At 39.7% G+C, this 16990-nt stretch overlaps 1 protein-coding gene across 1 annotated transcript in view; it reads left to right on the top strand.

The window, feature by feature from the left end:
• LOC110795372 (wax ester synthase/diacylglycerol acyltransferase 5-like) overlaps positions 1-14491 on the top strand; it is a 34085-nt gene extending 19594 nt beyond the window's left edge. The window contains exons 6-7 of the mRNA XM_056827122.1: positions 13847-13984; positions 14130-14491. Of these exons, the coding sequence (XP_056683100.1) occupies positions 13847-13984; positions 14130-14288 (297 nt within the window). The 3' untranslated portion in view covers positions 14289-14491. The remainder of the gene's footprint in view (positions 1-13846; positions 13985-14129) is intronic.
• The last annotated feature ends 2499 nt before the right edge of the window (positions 14492-16990 follow it).

Here is a 16990-nt window from a genome sequence, read left to right as displayed (position 1 = left end):
AAACACCCACTCTACCCTATCATAGGCCTTACTCATATCAAGCTTCAACGCAATCGTACCCTTCTTACTCTTTCTCCTTTTCTTCACTGTGTGAAAGAGCTCAAGAGTGATAAGGGAATTATGTGTGATGCGCTTACCAGGAACAAAGGCACTTTGATTTTTTGAATTACACCAGGGAGAATAGACTTCAGTCTCATAACAATTACGTTAGAAGAAAGTTTGTAGATGATATTACAAAGTGAGATTGGCCTGAATTCAATCATACGGGTAAACAACTTTACTTTTAGAATCTACATTTGTGCCATTCACTTGGCTTAGAGATCGGGAGCCATTCAAAATTCTACAAACATATTTAGAGACATCTTCACCTATAATATGCCAAAACATTTTACAAAAAATAGCATGCAAACTATCCGGATCCGGGGCTTTACAAGGGTGCATTTGACTTAAATCCACAAAAACCTCCTCCTTCGTGTAAGGCCACATGAGCTCATCATTAATTTCTGGAGCGATGATTTGAACAACTGCATCAATAACTCCCAAGCAAGAACCATCAAAAGGATTATTTGATGAAAATAAATCATCAATAATCCTCAACAATTAATTCCACTTCTTCCTCCTCTGATTTCCACACGTTGATATTATTAAAGAGGCAATTGATTTCATTCTTTTTCTTTCATTGGGAGGCCTCATGGTGAAAATATTCAGAATTACGATCGTCATCCTTTATTTTAGAAAATCGAGAGAGAATATACCAATGGGATTCTTGTTGATAGTAGAGCTCATCCAATTTTTCCTCCCATGCATTTCACTCATCAATGGTCTCCTTAGACATTGGGTGGGCTTGTGTAGCCTTAAGATCCCTCTCCGCCTCATTAATTTTCTTACCAAAGTCACCAAATGTTGAAGAGCTCCAACTGGAGAATGAGCCTACCATCATATGAATCCGCTCGGAAACGTCCCTCCATCTGACTCCTCCCACGAACGCCCTAACAACCCCATCACAACCATCATCAAGCAACCAATTTATCTCGAATCTGAATTTTTTCTTCTTCCTTTTTTTTTCCTCATAGTACCCTAATGCAACAATATTGGAGTGTGGTCAGACTTGAAACGAACTAAGTGTTGGACCGAGGCTTGCGGGTGCAACGCACACCATGAGATATTTCCTACAAAGCGGTCCAATGGCTCTTGAACACAGATCTGTATTGTTAATCCTCTCTCCCATGTATACCAGCTTCCAGTATAGCCAGAATCACGAAAATCACAGTCATCCAAGACCTCCCTAAACTCCGGAATGGGATGTCTCTCCATATCCCCCCCCTTCCTTCTCTTCATAATTGAGGATTTTATTAAAGTCACCACCAAATAACATGGGGTCATTGTACGAGAAACTCAAGGTGCGAATTAGGTCCCAAGTCTTGAATTTTTTGGTTTCTTCCGGCCAACCAGAAATCCCCATGAAAAACCATTTGACTCCTCTCTCCCAAATCACCTCTCCACAAATGTGGTTTGGAGAATACGATATAAGGGTAAAGGAAGTCTTCTCACTATTCCAATACAAACACAGATCACTAGCTTTCCCAACACTACTAACTCCAACACCACTTTTTAATCATGGTTTTTGAAAGAAATAAAAGCTCAGGGGCGAAAGATACACACCATTTTAGGACGGGGGTTTTCAAGCCCTGGACAGTGAACGAGGATTTCCAAGCCCTCGAAATTTCCAACATAAGGTACTCATACGGATTATCAGGATTGGTTCGTGCCAATCGTCACCTCAAGCAAAAAATCGGACGTCTCCAAGGGTGCAACTTTCAACCGCTTCCCTAAAGATTCATCTGCTGGGTCAACCTCCATTTCCACAAGTTTAAGGTCCTTTTTGAAGGAAATAATGCCCTTGGTCCAAGTATGCATTCTATGATAAGTCTAATAAATGCGGTTCAGTATTAATTAACAAGTTAATAATTCAGTGAGATCAAGTGAGCTGAATGCCTAGCTAGAGGCCGCTTCAGTTCAAGTGGAATTAATGATATTAATCCACAGCTTACTCTTGACTGAACCCGTAGGGTCACACAAATAGTACGTAAACGGATCAAGTATTTAATGGCATTAAATACTCTATCTATGGATATTCGGAACCGACGGATCTTGGTTTCAGTGGGAGCTGAGATCGTCACAGGCAAGAAATGAATACTCCGGAAACGATGATATTACCGGAAACGGAAATATGGATCGTATCAGAAATATAAATATTATCCAAGTCGTAGATGTTGCCAGAAACGGAAACATGGTACGTATCGGAAAATATTATCGGAAATGGAAATATTACCAGAATCGGAAATATTGCCGGAAACGGAAATATTGTCAGAATCGGAAATATTACCGGAATCGGAAAATAATTCCGGAAACGGAAATATTAAATATTTGTTCGAAACGGAAATTAATTCCGGAATCGGAAATGTTAAATATTGTTCGTATCGGAAATGAATTCCGGAATCGGAAATTTAATCGGAAGCGTATCGTACGAATAAAGCATCGGACGAGGCCTGCCGGACGAGGGCCCAGCACGAAGCCAGGCCATCGCCCAGCAAGCCAAGCGCGCCACACAAACAGCCACGCCAGGCCCAGCGCAAGGCCAGGCCCAGCAGGCCGTGGCAGCGCGCACAGCGCGCGCAGCGCGCGCGGGTGCTTGCGTGGGCTTATGGCTCGCGCAGGCCTCGCTGCGTGGGCTGCTGCTCGCACGCACGCATGGGCGGCCCATCGAGGCTGCCGTGTGTGTGTGCGTAAGTGTTTGTGTTCGTGCACGTTTCCTAAAACGTGCAGAGTTCGGTTAATGATTAAATTCCTAATTCTATTTGATAAATTAATTAAATTAGAGTTCTTGTAGGATTCTAGGTTTAATTAATTTGTATCTGAATAGGATTCCAATTCCCTTTCCATAACCCTATAAATATGTGGCCTGGGTTCACAATTTATAACGAGTTTTAAAAGTATTCAAAGTGAGTTTTTGAGAGAAAAATTCAGCCACACATCTTGCTCAAAAGTGCCGAAAATTCTAGTACCTTAAGGGCGATTCTAGTTGGTCAATCTTAAGGCGGATCCGGACGTGCTGTGGACTATCTACGGAGGGACGACACTTGGAGTCCTAAAGACTTGTTCTTGTTCGGTTCGGGCGCAGCTAGGGAGGGCACGCAACAAAGAGTATGCATCTAAATTATGCTATATGATTATGTGTAAATAATATGTAATCCTGGGTTAATGGTTGTTTCCGCATGATTTATGTAATATCATATGTATCATAACCTAACACTTTTTTGTAGGTGTACCTGGTAGGATGAATTCCCTTCACCAACCTTCACTTGGACAGTCCTCTTCCACTTCCTGGCTCCCTTCAAATTTTCACCCAAACAAAGATTCACTGGGGTAGCTGTGAGGCTAGAATAGGTTCATGAGAAACCAAATGCACCTATTATTTCCCCCCATCTATGTGACAATCAACTTTGGCCTTTACTGTAGGTTTCTCTGGCGCCCAAGCGATGTCGCGCGCACAGCGAGCGATGGCTCGCGCGCACTGCGAGCGATGGCTCGCGTGCGACGAGCGCTGGCGCGCGCGCAGCGTGCGATGGCTTGCGATGGAGATGCAGCAGCTATGCGACGAGCGCATGGGCTGCGCGCACATGGCCAGCGATGGCTGTGTGCGTGCGGCCCATGGGCGTGCAATGCGTAGGGTGTTTGCGTTACGATTAGATCGTTTTGAATGTTTAATTTGAAAATTTCAGTTCACGTAATTTTAATTAATTTTTAAAATTAATAATTTGAATTATTTTCTTGGATTTTAATTTTGAATATTGTAATTATAATAAATGTTATTTATTCTAATTATTTTACTAAAATTAAAATCATGAATTAATTTAAATAACGACTGAAATTAACTTAAACTTTTTGGATTCAATTATAAATTTATATGAGCTTTAAATTTTAATTAAATTTGTATGTTTCCGGTTAGACTAGAAATACATTTTTATGTTTAAAATTGGTAAAGCATATGAATTTATTGGTTTAAGTGGGAGCGCCTTTTAGTCATAAACTCTTGATTAGGTCTACAAATCCTTAAGGTTAAAACAACTTGATTAGAATTAATAAGGACTGAATAATTGGTAGATTATTGGTGCCCTTGATTAATTGCTGCAAATGTTTACGTGATGCATAATGTGTTTTACTAACCAGCTATGTGGGCCATTCATGATAATGAATGGGTGAATGGTATATATTGTATATGTACTGTTTTGCAGGTTATGAAGTGACTAGTATGGCCCAAATAGGATAGAAAATATGGTCTGCGTACCATTAATTTGAATGTAATTGGTCTGAAGTACCAAAGTTATTTTTCAATTCAAATATAGTCTGCGTACCATCAAATAGTTGTAATTAGTTATAGCTTATCCTATTTGAAGAAAATGGTGCCTCCCACGGAGATTTTCAAGACGGACTTTGAAGTTAAAGCTTCAAGATGAAGTCGGGCCATACTAGATCACAAATATCTTATGCATGTTTTAAGTTATTTATTGCTTTTAAATATGTCTTAAAATGCATGAGATCAAAAGCTTGATTATGTTGCATGATTAAGGATTTTAGTTCACTTAAAATCTAACCAACATAGTAAGAGCCTTAAGTTCCAAACTTAAAAATTGAGTTAAAAGGTGCCATGCCAAAATATACACTTGCTTGGATATCCTTTACATCAATCTAGTAATAGTTTTCGCTCAGCGAGGTGTTACTTATTGGTCCTAAAGGGGCAAGGTACACAAATAATTGTGAGTACATGTTAGTTTTGGTGAAACTCAACGATATAAGTAAGGAGTCCTTTTATGTCGTGGCAAATTCGATAGGTTTACCTAATAAGTTCTTAGACGTACCTATCAACCAAGAATAGTTTCTAGACTATTAGCAAAAGGCTTTTGCTTACCTAAGATGTTCTAGGATTAAGTCGACAAACTGTGCTTAGTTCTTCAATGATTTTAGGATCTTGGAATCATTTTATTCACACCTGCCGGAACACATAACTTGAATAAAATGCTTAATAAACATTGAATTATGCATGTATGCTAGAATTTAAGTTTATTAAGAGAAACTGTGAATGCTTATTTATTTGTTTATTCTTTTCAATTGTAGTTTTTAATATGGCAAACAACAATTCATTCAACATTCGATCAATTCTCGAAAAGGAGAAGTTGAACGGGAAAAACTTCCTTGACTGGCAAAGGAACTTGCAAATAGTTCTTATGCAGGAAGAAAAGGAGTATGTCCTAGATGAGGCGATGCCCGAAGCTGCAGGCGACGGGGTCACTCAGGCAGCCCTCAATCGTTGGATTGATGCCAACAAGGATGTGAAATGTCTAATGCTCGCCACCATGAGTGCGGATCTGCAGAAAACGTTCATCAACTCAGATGCTTTCACAATCATCAGTGAGTTGAAGAACATGTTCCAAGATCTGGCTCGAGTCGAAAGATTCGAGACTCATAGGCAAATTCTTGAGACCAAACTTAAGAAAGGCGAGCCCGTAAGTCCACATGTTCTCAAAATGATTGGACTCATTGAGAATATGAGTCGGCTGGATCAGCAATTTTCTCAGGAAATGGCTATAGACACCATCCTCCATTCTCTTCATAGCGGGTATGATCAGTTCAAACTGAACTACAGTATGAATAGTCTGGACAAAACGCTCACTAAGCTTCACGGTATGCTGAAGACCGCTATAAAGACGCTCAAAAGTGATAAGCAGGATGTGCTTATGGTGCGTGGGGGTAAGTTCAAGAAATCTGGAAAGAAGAGGAATGCTAAGAAAGGTGGCAACAAGGCCAGCCCAACTAAGCAAACTGGCGCCAAATCTGCACAGAGGAAGGTCAGTCAACCCACTTCTGAATCCGAATGCTTCTACTGCAAGAAGAAGGGGCATTGGAAGAGAGATTGCTTGAAGCTAAAGGAAGATCAGAAGAACAGAACAGTCGTTCCATCTTCAGGTATTTTCGTTATAGACTGTATACTTGCTAATTCAACTTCTTGGGTATTAGATACAGGTTGTGGCTCACACTTATGTTCCAATCCACAGGGACTAAGAAGAAGTAGAAAGTTAAGCAAGGGTGAAGTCGACCTACGAGTGGGAAATGGAGCACGGATTGCTGCATTAGCTGTAGGAACTTACTATTTGTCGTTGCCCTCCGGGCTAGTTTTGGAACTGGAAGAATGTTTCCATGTTCCAAGTCTTACTAAAAACATCATTTCAGTTTCTTGCTTAGATGCTAAGGGATTTTCTTTTTTAATAAAAGACAATAGTTGTTCGTTTTATTTTAAAGAGATGTTTTATGGATCTGCTAGATTAGTCAATGGACTTTATTTATTAGATCACGACAAACAATTATATAACATAAATACCAAAAAGGCCAAAAAGAATGATTCAGATCTCACCTATCTGTGGCATTGTCGATTAGGCCATATAAACTTGAAACGCTAAGAAAGTCTTCAAAAGGAAGGAATTCTAGAACCATTTGACTTAGAGGATTATGGTAAATGCGAATCATGTTTACTTGGCAAAATGACAAAGCAACCTTTCTCTAAAGTTGGAGAAAGAGCAAATGAACTATTGGGTTTAATCCATACAGATGTATGTGGACCAATGAGTACAAATGCTAGAGGTGGTTTCAGCTACTTTATCACTTTCACTGATGACTTCAGTAGGTATGGTTATGTCTACCTAATGAAGCATAAGTCTGAATCCTTTGACAAATTCAAGGAATTTCAGAGTGAAGTAGAGAATCAATTAGGCAAGAAGATTAAGGCACTGCGGTCTGATAGAGGCGGTGAATATCTGAGCTATGAATTTGATGACCATCTGAAAGAATGTGGAATTCTATCAGAATTGACTCCTCCTGGAACACCACAATGGAATGGTGTGTCGGAACGGAGGAACAGAACCTTGCTAGACATGGTCAGGTCAATGATGGGTCAGGCCGAACTTCCATTAGAATTTTGGGGACATGCACTAAATACAGCTGCACTCACTATAAATAGAGCTCCGTCTAAAGCTGTCGAAAAGACTCCATACGAATTATGGTTTGGAAAGCCTCCAAATGTGTCTTTTCTTAAGATTTGGGGATGTGAAGTATACGTCAAACGATTAATTTCAGACAAACTTCATCCAAAATCTGACAAATGTATCCTTGTGGGCTATCCAAAGGAAACAAAGGGGTATTACTTCTACAATACATCTGAGAACAAAGTGTTTGTTGCTCGAGATGGTGTCTTTTTGGAGAAAGATCACATTTCCAAAATGACAAGTGGGAGAAAAATAGACCTCGAAGAAATTTGAGTCGAACAACAAACTCTAGAGAATGCTCAAGATGACATTCAGGATGAAACTCAGAGATCTTTAGAAGAATCTGGTGAGAATCATGGTCAATCTAGAAATGTTACCCCGCGTAGATCGCAAAGATATAGATCTCAACCGGAAAGGTACTTAGGTATTTTGACGAAAGAGAGCTATGACGTTCTGTTACTTGAAAGTGATGAACCTGCGACTTACAAACAAGCTATGACGAGCCCTAGCTCCAAGCAGTGGCAAGAAGCCATGCAATCTGAATTAGACTCCATGTCTGAAAACCAAGTATGGGATTTGGTCGATTTGCCAGATGGCTACCAAGCCTAGGAAGCAAATGGGTTTTCAAACTGAAAAAGGACAAGGATGGGAAACTTGAAGTTTTCAAAGCTAGATTGGTTGCAAAAGGTTACAGGCAAGTCCACGGTGTGGATTACGATGAAACCTTTTCGCCAGTTGCAATGCTAAAGTCTATTCGGATAATGTTAGCAATCGCTGCATATTACGATTACGAAATATGGCAGATGGATGTCAAAACTGCTTTCTTAAACGGCGTTTTAACAGAAACTGTGTTTATGACACAGCCTGAAGGTTTTGAGGATCCAAAGAATGCTAAAAAGGTATGCAAGCTAAAGAAGTCAATCTACGGATTGAAGCAGGCATCCAGGAGCTGGAATATACGTTTTGATGAAGCAGTCAGTGACTTTGGTTTCATCAAGAACGCAGACGAATCTTGTGTATACAAGAAGGTCAGTGGGAGCAAAATTGCTTTCCTAGTATTATATGTCGACGACATATTACTTATCGGAAATGACATTCCTATGTTGAACTCTGTCAAGATTTGGCTTGGGAAATGTTTTTCGATGAAGGATCTAGGAGAAGCACAGTACATATTGGGCATCAAGATTTACAGAGATAGATCTAAAAAGATGATTGGACTTAGTCAAAGCACTTATATCAATAAGGTGCTTGATAGGTTCAAGATGGCGGACTCCAAGCGAGGCTACCTACCCATGTCTCATGGAATGACTCTAAGCAAAACTCAGTGCCCAAAAACACTTGATGACCGTAGACGAATGAATGGGATTCCATATGCATCATTGATTGGTTCAATAATGTATGCTATGATATGTACACGCCCGGATGTTGCGTACGCACTCAGTGCTACGAGCAGATACCAGTCAGACCCAGGAGAGGCGCATTGGACTGCTGCCAAGAATATTCTGAAGTACCTGAAAAGGCACAAAGATGACTTCCTGGTCTATGGTGGAGATGATGAATTAATTGTTAAAGGCTATACGGACGCAAGTTTTCAAACCGACAAAGATGATTTCAGATCACAGTCTGGGTTTGTCTTCTGCCTCAACGGAGGAGCAGTAAGCTGGAAAAGTGCTAAGCAAAGAACCATTGCGGATTCTACAACTGAAGCGGAGTACATTGCTGCACATGAAGCAGCAAAGGAAGCTATATGGCTAAGGAAGTTCATAGGTGAACTTGGTGTAGTCCCCTCCATTAAAGGACCAATAGCCCTGTATTGTGATAATAACGGAGCTATTGCACAGGCAAAAGAGCCTAGACACCACCAGAGAGCCAAGCATGTACTTCGTAGATTTCACCTTCTACGAGAGTTCGTTGAAAGAAAAGAAGTCGAGATAAGCAAAATTGGAACTGATGACAACATATCAGATCCATTAACTAAACCTCTGCGGCAAGCGAAACACAACTCGCACACTGCAGCTATGGGAATCAAGCATATTGGAGAATGGCTTTGATGTCTCTGTTTAATGTTTTAAAGTTTTAGAGTTTAAATCTTTGTAAAACATTATTGGTTAATCATTCACAATAAATGAAAAGAATTCATTTTTCCATTTAATTTGTGGTTTATTAAATGATGAGTCCCTTCAATTTGACGATATATTCAAGATAAACTGTCAGGACCAGTCCTGTGACTAAGAAATGTCTATCAAGTGAACTTGAATGTCAAAGGTTGAAAATGGTCCCTAATCGGAGTTTTCTATAAAATTGGACGCATAGAAAACGTTAGACGATTAGAATGCAAGATGACTAGTAGTTCTGTTTCTTGAACTATGTGGACATGGCAATGTCATAATCATTTGCATAGATACTTACTTTGGGAAGACTAGTATCGGACAAGACCTATGAAACTTAACTGTAAGAGATGAAAGTCTGTCATAAGTAAATTTCATTAAATTATTAGACACTAAATCCTCAATACCTGAGTGATTTGAGATTACTTGTTTGAGAACTGGTTGCTTTGACGTTGACCAACCGTCGCACCGTAAAAGGAGGCTATAAAGGCAACGCTCAGGTAATCACCTATCAAACGAAGTCTAATCTCAAGATCGCAAGATTGGGATTGTCCTCCCATAAATCGGGATGAGATGCTTAAAAGTTGTACAAGGCCACTCGGAGAGCTAGAAACTGTGAAATGCATGGCCGTGCTCGGATGAATCATAGGCTATGATTATCTGTTTATTTGATCAGTTGAACTCTGAAACCGAGGAACACCTCTGGACATAATAAGGATGACAACTCTTACCTTATGTTCAAGAGCAAGCATCGAGCGACAAAGGAATTAGGAAAATGCACACTTGTCCCTAAGGACAAGTGGGAGACTGAAGGAAATAATGCCCTTGGTCCAAGTATGCATTCTATGATAAGTCTAATAAATGCGGTTCAGTATTAATTAACAAGTTAATAATTCAGTGAGATCAAGTGAGCTGAATGCCTAGCTAGAGGCCGCTTCAGTTCAAGTGGAATTAATGATTTTAATCCACAGCTTACTCTTGACTGAACCCGTAGGGTCACACAAATAGTACGTAAACGGATCAAGTATTTAATGGCATTAAATACTCTATCTATGGATATTCGGAACCGACGGATCTTGGTTTCAGTGGGAGCTGAGATCGTCACAGGCAAGAAATGAATACTCCGGAAACGATGATATTACCGGAAACGAAAATATGGATCGTATCGGAAATATAAATATTATCCAAGTCGTAGATGTTGCCAGAAACGGAAACATGGTACGTATCGGAAAATATTATCGGAAATGGAAATATTACCAGAATCGGAAATATTGCCGGAAACGGAAATATTGTCAGAATCGGAAATATTACCGGAATCGGAAAATAATTCCGGAAACGGAAATATTAAATATTTGTTCGAAACGGAAATTAATTCCGGAATCGGAAATGTTAAATATTGTTCGTATCGGAAATGAATTCCGGAATCGGAAATTTAATCGGAAGCGTATCGTACGAATAAAGCATCGGACGAGGCCTGCCGGACGAGGGCCCAGCACGAAGCCAGGCCATCGCCCAGCAAGCCAAGCGCGCCACACAAACAGCCACGCCAGGCCCAGCAGGCCGTGGCAGCGCGCACAGCGCGCGCAGCGCGCGCGGGTGCTTGCGTGGGCTTATGGCTCGCGCAGGCCTCGCTGCGTGGGCTGCTGCTCGCACGCACGCATGGGCGGCCCATCGAGGCTGCCGTGTGTGTGTGCGTAAGTGTTTGTGTTCGTGCACGTTTCCTAAAACGTGCAGAGTTCGGTTAATGATTAAATTCCTAATTCTATTTGATAAATTAATTAAATTAGAGTTCTTGTAGGATTCTAGGTTTAATTAATTTGTATCTGAATAGGATTCCAATTCCCTTTCCATAACCCTATAAATATGTGGCCTGGGTTCACAATTTATAACGAGTTTTAAAAGTATTCAAAGTGAGTTTTTGAGAGAAAAATTCAGCCACACATCTTGCTCAAAAGTGCCGAAAATTCTAGTACCTTAAGGGCGATTCTAGTTGGTCAATCTTAAGGCGGATCCGGACGTGCTGTGGACTATCTACGGAGGGACGACACTTGGAGTCCTAAAGACTTGTTCTTGTTCGGTTCGGGCGCAGCTAGGGAGGGCACGCAACAAAGAGTATGCATCTAAATTATGCTATATGATTATGTGTAAATAATATGTAATCCTGGGTTAATGGTTGTTTCCGCATGATTTATGTAATATCATATGTATCATAACCTAACACTTTTTTGTAGGTGTACCTGGTAGGATGAATTCCCTTCACCAACCTTCACTTGGACAGTCCTCTTCCACTTCCTGGCTCCCTTCAAATTTTCACCCAAACAAAGATTCACTGGGGTAGCTGTGAGGCTAGAATAGGTTCATGAGAAACCAAATGCACCTATTATTTCCCCCCATCTATGTGACAATCAACTTTGGCCTTTACTGTAGGTTTCTCTGGCGCCCAAGAGATATCGCCAACATTTGCTAAAAGCTCGCTAACTCGTTGGGGAGTCCGGATCACCTTATTCTCAAAACCAGGTGGAGATTTAGGGGTTGATTTCTCAGTACCCCTCATATGGGTTTTAACAAGATCATCAAGAAACCTTGGAGATGAAGTTTCAGGGGAGAAAAAAAGGAGCTTAAGGTCTGCACTAGGAGGGCCTAGCCGGATGACTCCTGGATAATTGTAACCCTGTTTCCCTATTGGTTTCTTCATCCATTTCCTCTCTTTCTCCCGACTACCAACCGGTCTACGAACACATCGATGTGGTGAATGTAGGGGAATACAGTTAAACATAATAACATGTGCGGAAACAATCCCCAAAGCCAGGAAGCATGTATAAAGCACAAATTAAGCAGACTTACGTTTGAAGCGTGTTTTCCAAAAATTATCAACAAACACGAACTTAGAACTCCAGTTGTCGTTCCTCTACTTGGTTCATCGACACGATCAGATCTGTCTTGATTATCGTAGCTTAGAAAATCTATCAAGAGTTTGTGCTTTTGGGATGAACACACTTTGGAGGCACAGAGAGAATTAGGGTTCTCTGTTTTCTCCTAGGGTTGTGTGTAAACTGAATTGTGTTATGTTGGAAAGTGGTTAGAAGGTTATTTACATAACCTTACTAACCGACCAAGCCATAAGGCAAGGCCGGCTAGCAAGCCCGCGAAACACCACACGGACACGCACAGCGAGCTGGGCCATGGGTCGCGCTGCTGCTGCTGTATCGTGGCCTTGGCCCGCGCGCACACAGCTCCTCGGCCATGGGCCAGTGCTGCTGTGTCGTCGCCTTTGCTTGCTTGCCTAGCGCGTGCGCCCATGGGCCTTGAGTGCCTCATGCACTCGGCTCGTGGGCCGCTCTTCGTATTCGCGTTTAATATATTTCCGATATATTATTTATCGTTTCGTATACGACGAATCACCGTCGTACGATACGATTTATTCGTTTCTCCTAGCTTACGAATATTCGCGATATGATATACGATTCCGATGCAAGGTCGTATCGTATAATACGTTTTCCATCTAATTCCCGAAAAGCTATTAAATGAATTTCCGATTCATTTAATCCGGTGATCTGTTACGTGTCATTGGTGTGACCTTGTATAGTAGGTTCAGTCAAGAGTAAGCTGTGAGTTCAATATCCATTAGAACTCACTGATCGGAAGCATTGCTCCAGCTAGCTGTTCCGATCACTTGATCTCACTGAATTAATTGTTCGCAATTAATCCGAACCTTGGTATTAGACTTAATGCACCTTGGGTGAAGGACATATTTCCTTCAGTGAAGCTACTAGAAATGGGTCGTATTGATAGAGAATCTCTTCACCTGCCTTCATTGTTCAATGAAAAGAACAATCACGATCAGTATCCCCTATTCTTCCACAAAAGTAGCAAAAGTCACCCAACCGCCCATACTTGAAGCCAATCCACTTCGTAGTAGAGCCGTGTTGGATCTTGCTCCGACGACGAAGCGGTTTCTCAATGTTAGTAAGGACCTTCACACGCATGTAATCCTCCCAACCAACTGGGTCTGAATCATCGAAATCAAGAAACCCACAAGTGTGCAGAACATTATAAAACCGATTAAAATGAAAAGTGTAAAGATCATTTTGAAACAGAGGTAGTAGTATGTAGTAAATGGCTATGTAGCTAAACTCCAGCGCCATGGGCTTGAGTTTAAGTATGTATAACAATATAAGTACATTGAGGCCTCTTTAAATGTCACTGGCCCCCCAAAATGTTGGACTATATGAGGGGAGTGTTAACATATACGAAGAATTAAAAAAAAAAAAACTCACCTGTGCGTTGATTATTAGTTGTATATTCAAAATATATTTAAGCACTGGTTATTTTATATTGTTTTATTATTTTATTTTTCATCATCTTTGTCCATCCATCGTCATACTATAATCATCTATTTTTTAAATCAAAATCTTAATTGTTCCATTATTCTTTTATTGGAGCCGATACATCATGTTAATGAGTTTATATAGGAATCAAATTTGACACTAGTTTTTTATAAGGCTATTTCTCACATTTTTTTTATTAGCACACTTCTCCCTCAATAATAATTACTTTAATTTTACTTCGCCATCTCGGTATGAGGTTCTAGTTTCATCCCTACCTAAGACAAACAATCAGTTCCTAATGAAAAAAATGCAGGTTGTTGGATGGTGCATTCACAGATTGTTTAGTCATACAACCTTGGCCATCTCAAACATTATAGGTCCTTCGGAGGAGATAATGATTGCTGATAACCCTGTAACGTATATAAATGTGAATGTTTCAAGCCTACCCCATGTACATCTCTCTCTCTCTCTCTCTCTCTCTCTCTCTCTCTCTCTCTCTCTCTCTCTCTCTCTCTCTCTCTCTCTCTAAATCCCTACTAATTAAAGTTTCATACATGATACGGAATACAATTTGTTGATTTCTTTTGAGTGCGCAGGCGATTACAATGCAGATGGTTAGCTATGCAGGAAAGATCAGTCTACAAGTGATGGTGGCTAAAGATGTCATCCCCGACCCTGAATTATTAGTCAAGTGTTTCCAGGATTCTTTTCTTGAAATGAAGCATTCAAATTCCATCAAAGTGAACCTAGTTTAGATATTTAAAACATCCACTTTATTATGTGGATGTCAACGACTCCATCTGCCATTTATTTCTAAACTTTACGTTTGATATTATGCACGTGATTTAACGATGAATTAGTGTGGATTGAGATTCCTTTTTTTTTCTTAGACAATGCAAATTACGTTTATTTATTTATTTATTATTATTATTTATTATTATTATTATTTTTATTATTATTATTATTATTATTATTATTATTATATGATGATGATGATGATGATGATCATCATCATCATTATCATCATCATTCATTACTACGGGTACTATATTACCTATTAAATTACTAAAAATTTAGTTGATTTTAGGTCCAATAAATTCAATTCATCTCAGTTTAGATCAATTCAGTTAAAAAATAGTACCTAAATCAAGGAGAAATTTCAACCCATCATTTCTTCATACCTTGATGATGTACGTACCTTCTTTCCTTTCAGAGAAAAAAAAGTGAATTTATGAATTTCTGTATAATATATTTTTTGGCTGCTTTTAGTATTTTCATTTTAAAAAAAGATTGTCGTCCCGTGCACAGACTTACGTTCAATAATCCTGACGGCTTTCACTTCGACATTTCGACGCTCGTGATCGTTTAGATGCTCTTTGGTACCCCCTTTGTGAAATTGATACTATATATATATATAGATATATATATATATATATATATATATATATATATATATAACTATATATATATATATATATATATATATAACTATATATATATATATATATATATATATATATATATATATATATATATATATATATATATAGGGATTGTCTTTCGAAGAAGGGGACGACCGATATTTTTTCCTCATTTTGTCCAATGATTCCTTCTAAATGTCATGAACAAGCCCTTCTAACAACTCTTTGTCCATTTCTATTTCTATATCCTTCTCGGTATGGGTTAGAACTCAATCTGTTCATTAGACCTCGAATGCGCTCTGACTCTTGAAGGAAGTCACAAACAGAAGGGAAGAAAGTGGATCCCCTTGTCTAAGATCCTTCCTTCCAGGAAAGTAGCTAGCCATGCAAACCACCATTAATTAAAATAAATGGGTAAAACTTCCTAGATTCATGGAAATATTTAACAACATATAAGTTATCATGCAAAAAGTTGAAATTTAGTTGTCAAGTAGGTCAACTGAAGCAGACCTTCCAGAACTTTATCACGTTCTATCCTTGGTCTTTTCTACCGGGGTTTTTCCTATAGGGGTTTACAGTTAAATACATATTAACGTAGCGGAATAATCCCCAAAGCCAGGAACCATGTATAAAGTACAAATCAAGCAGACTTACGTTTGTAGCGTGTTTTCCTTAGACTCAACGTATCACCTGATGGAAATAATGCCCTTGGTCCAAGTATGCATTTAATATTAAGTCTAATAAATGCGGTTCAGTATTAATTAACAAGTTAATAATTCAGTGAGATCAAGTGAGCTGAATGCCTAGCTAGAGGCCGCTTCAGTTCAAGTGGAATTAATGATATTAATCCACAGCTTACTTTAGACTGAACCCGTAGGGTCACACAAATAGTACGTAAACGGATCAAGTATTTAATGGAATTAAATACTCCATCTATGAATATTCGGAATCGACGGATCTTGGTTTCAGTGGGAGCTGAGATCGTCAAAGGCAAGAAATGAATACTCCGGAAACGATGATATTGCCGGAAACGGAAATATGGATCGTATCGGAAATATAAATATTATCCAAGTCGTAGATGTTGCGGGAAACGGAAACATGGTACGTATCGGAAAATATTATCGGAAATGGAAATATTGCCGGAATCGGGAATATTACCGGAAACGGAAATATTGTCAGAATCGGAAAGATTATCGGAATCGGAAAATAATTCCGGAAACGGAAATTAATTCCGGAATCGAAAATATTAAATATTGTTCGTATCGGAAATGAATTCCGGAATCTGGAATTTAATCGGAAACGCGTCGTACGATTTAGCATCGGACGAGACTTGCTAGACGAAGGCCCAGCACGAAGCCAGGCCTGAGCCCAGCAAGCCCAAGCGCCTAAACACACGCTGCCAAGCCACGCAAGGCCCAACGCAAGGCCAGGCCCAACAAATGGTCTTGGCGCGCGCGCGGAGCTGCGACATGGGCTGCGACGAGTGGGCTGGCGCTGTGCGTGGGCCGTAAGGCCTGCGTGCGGTGCTAGCGTATCATTCGAAGTGTGTTACTCGAATCCTCGGGCTACCGGGATTCGTCATATGATTAAATCTAATCCTAAAAGATTTAGTTTATTTAATTAGAGTCCTAGTAGGATTATAATTAAATAAATTAGTATGGATTCCAAGTCCTTTTCCATAACTCTATAAATAGGTGCCTAGGGTCACAATTTGTAAGACACAATTTCAAGTATTCAAACAATAAAAAGCTAAGATTTTTAAGTTGAAAAATCAGCCATATTCTTGGCCTATTAGCCGAAAATATATAGTACCTTAAGGGCGATTCTAGTTGGTCAATCTTAAGGCGGATCCGGACGTGCTGTGGACTATCTACGGAGGGACGACACTTGGAGTCCTAAAGAATTGTTCTTGTTCGGTTCGGGCGCAGCTAGGGAGGGCACGCTACAAAGTGTATGCATCTGAATTATGCTAAATGATTAGGTGTAAATAATATGTTTCCTGGCTTTATGGTTTTTCCGCATGATTTATGTTTATT

The sequence above is a fragment of the Spinacia oleracea genome, chromosome 4 (genome assembly GCF_020520425.1).
Source record: "Spinacia oleracea cultivar Varoflay chromosome 4, BTI_SOV_V1, whole genome shotgun sequence".
Classification (NCBI taxonomy): Eukaryota; Viridiplantae; Streptophyta; class Magnoliopsida; order Caryophyllales; family Amaranthaceae; genus Spinacia; species Spinacia oleracea.
The sequence above is the reverse complement of the archived record's forward strand: the minus strand, read 5'-3'. Positions and strand labels throughout refer to the sequence as shown.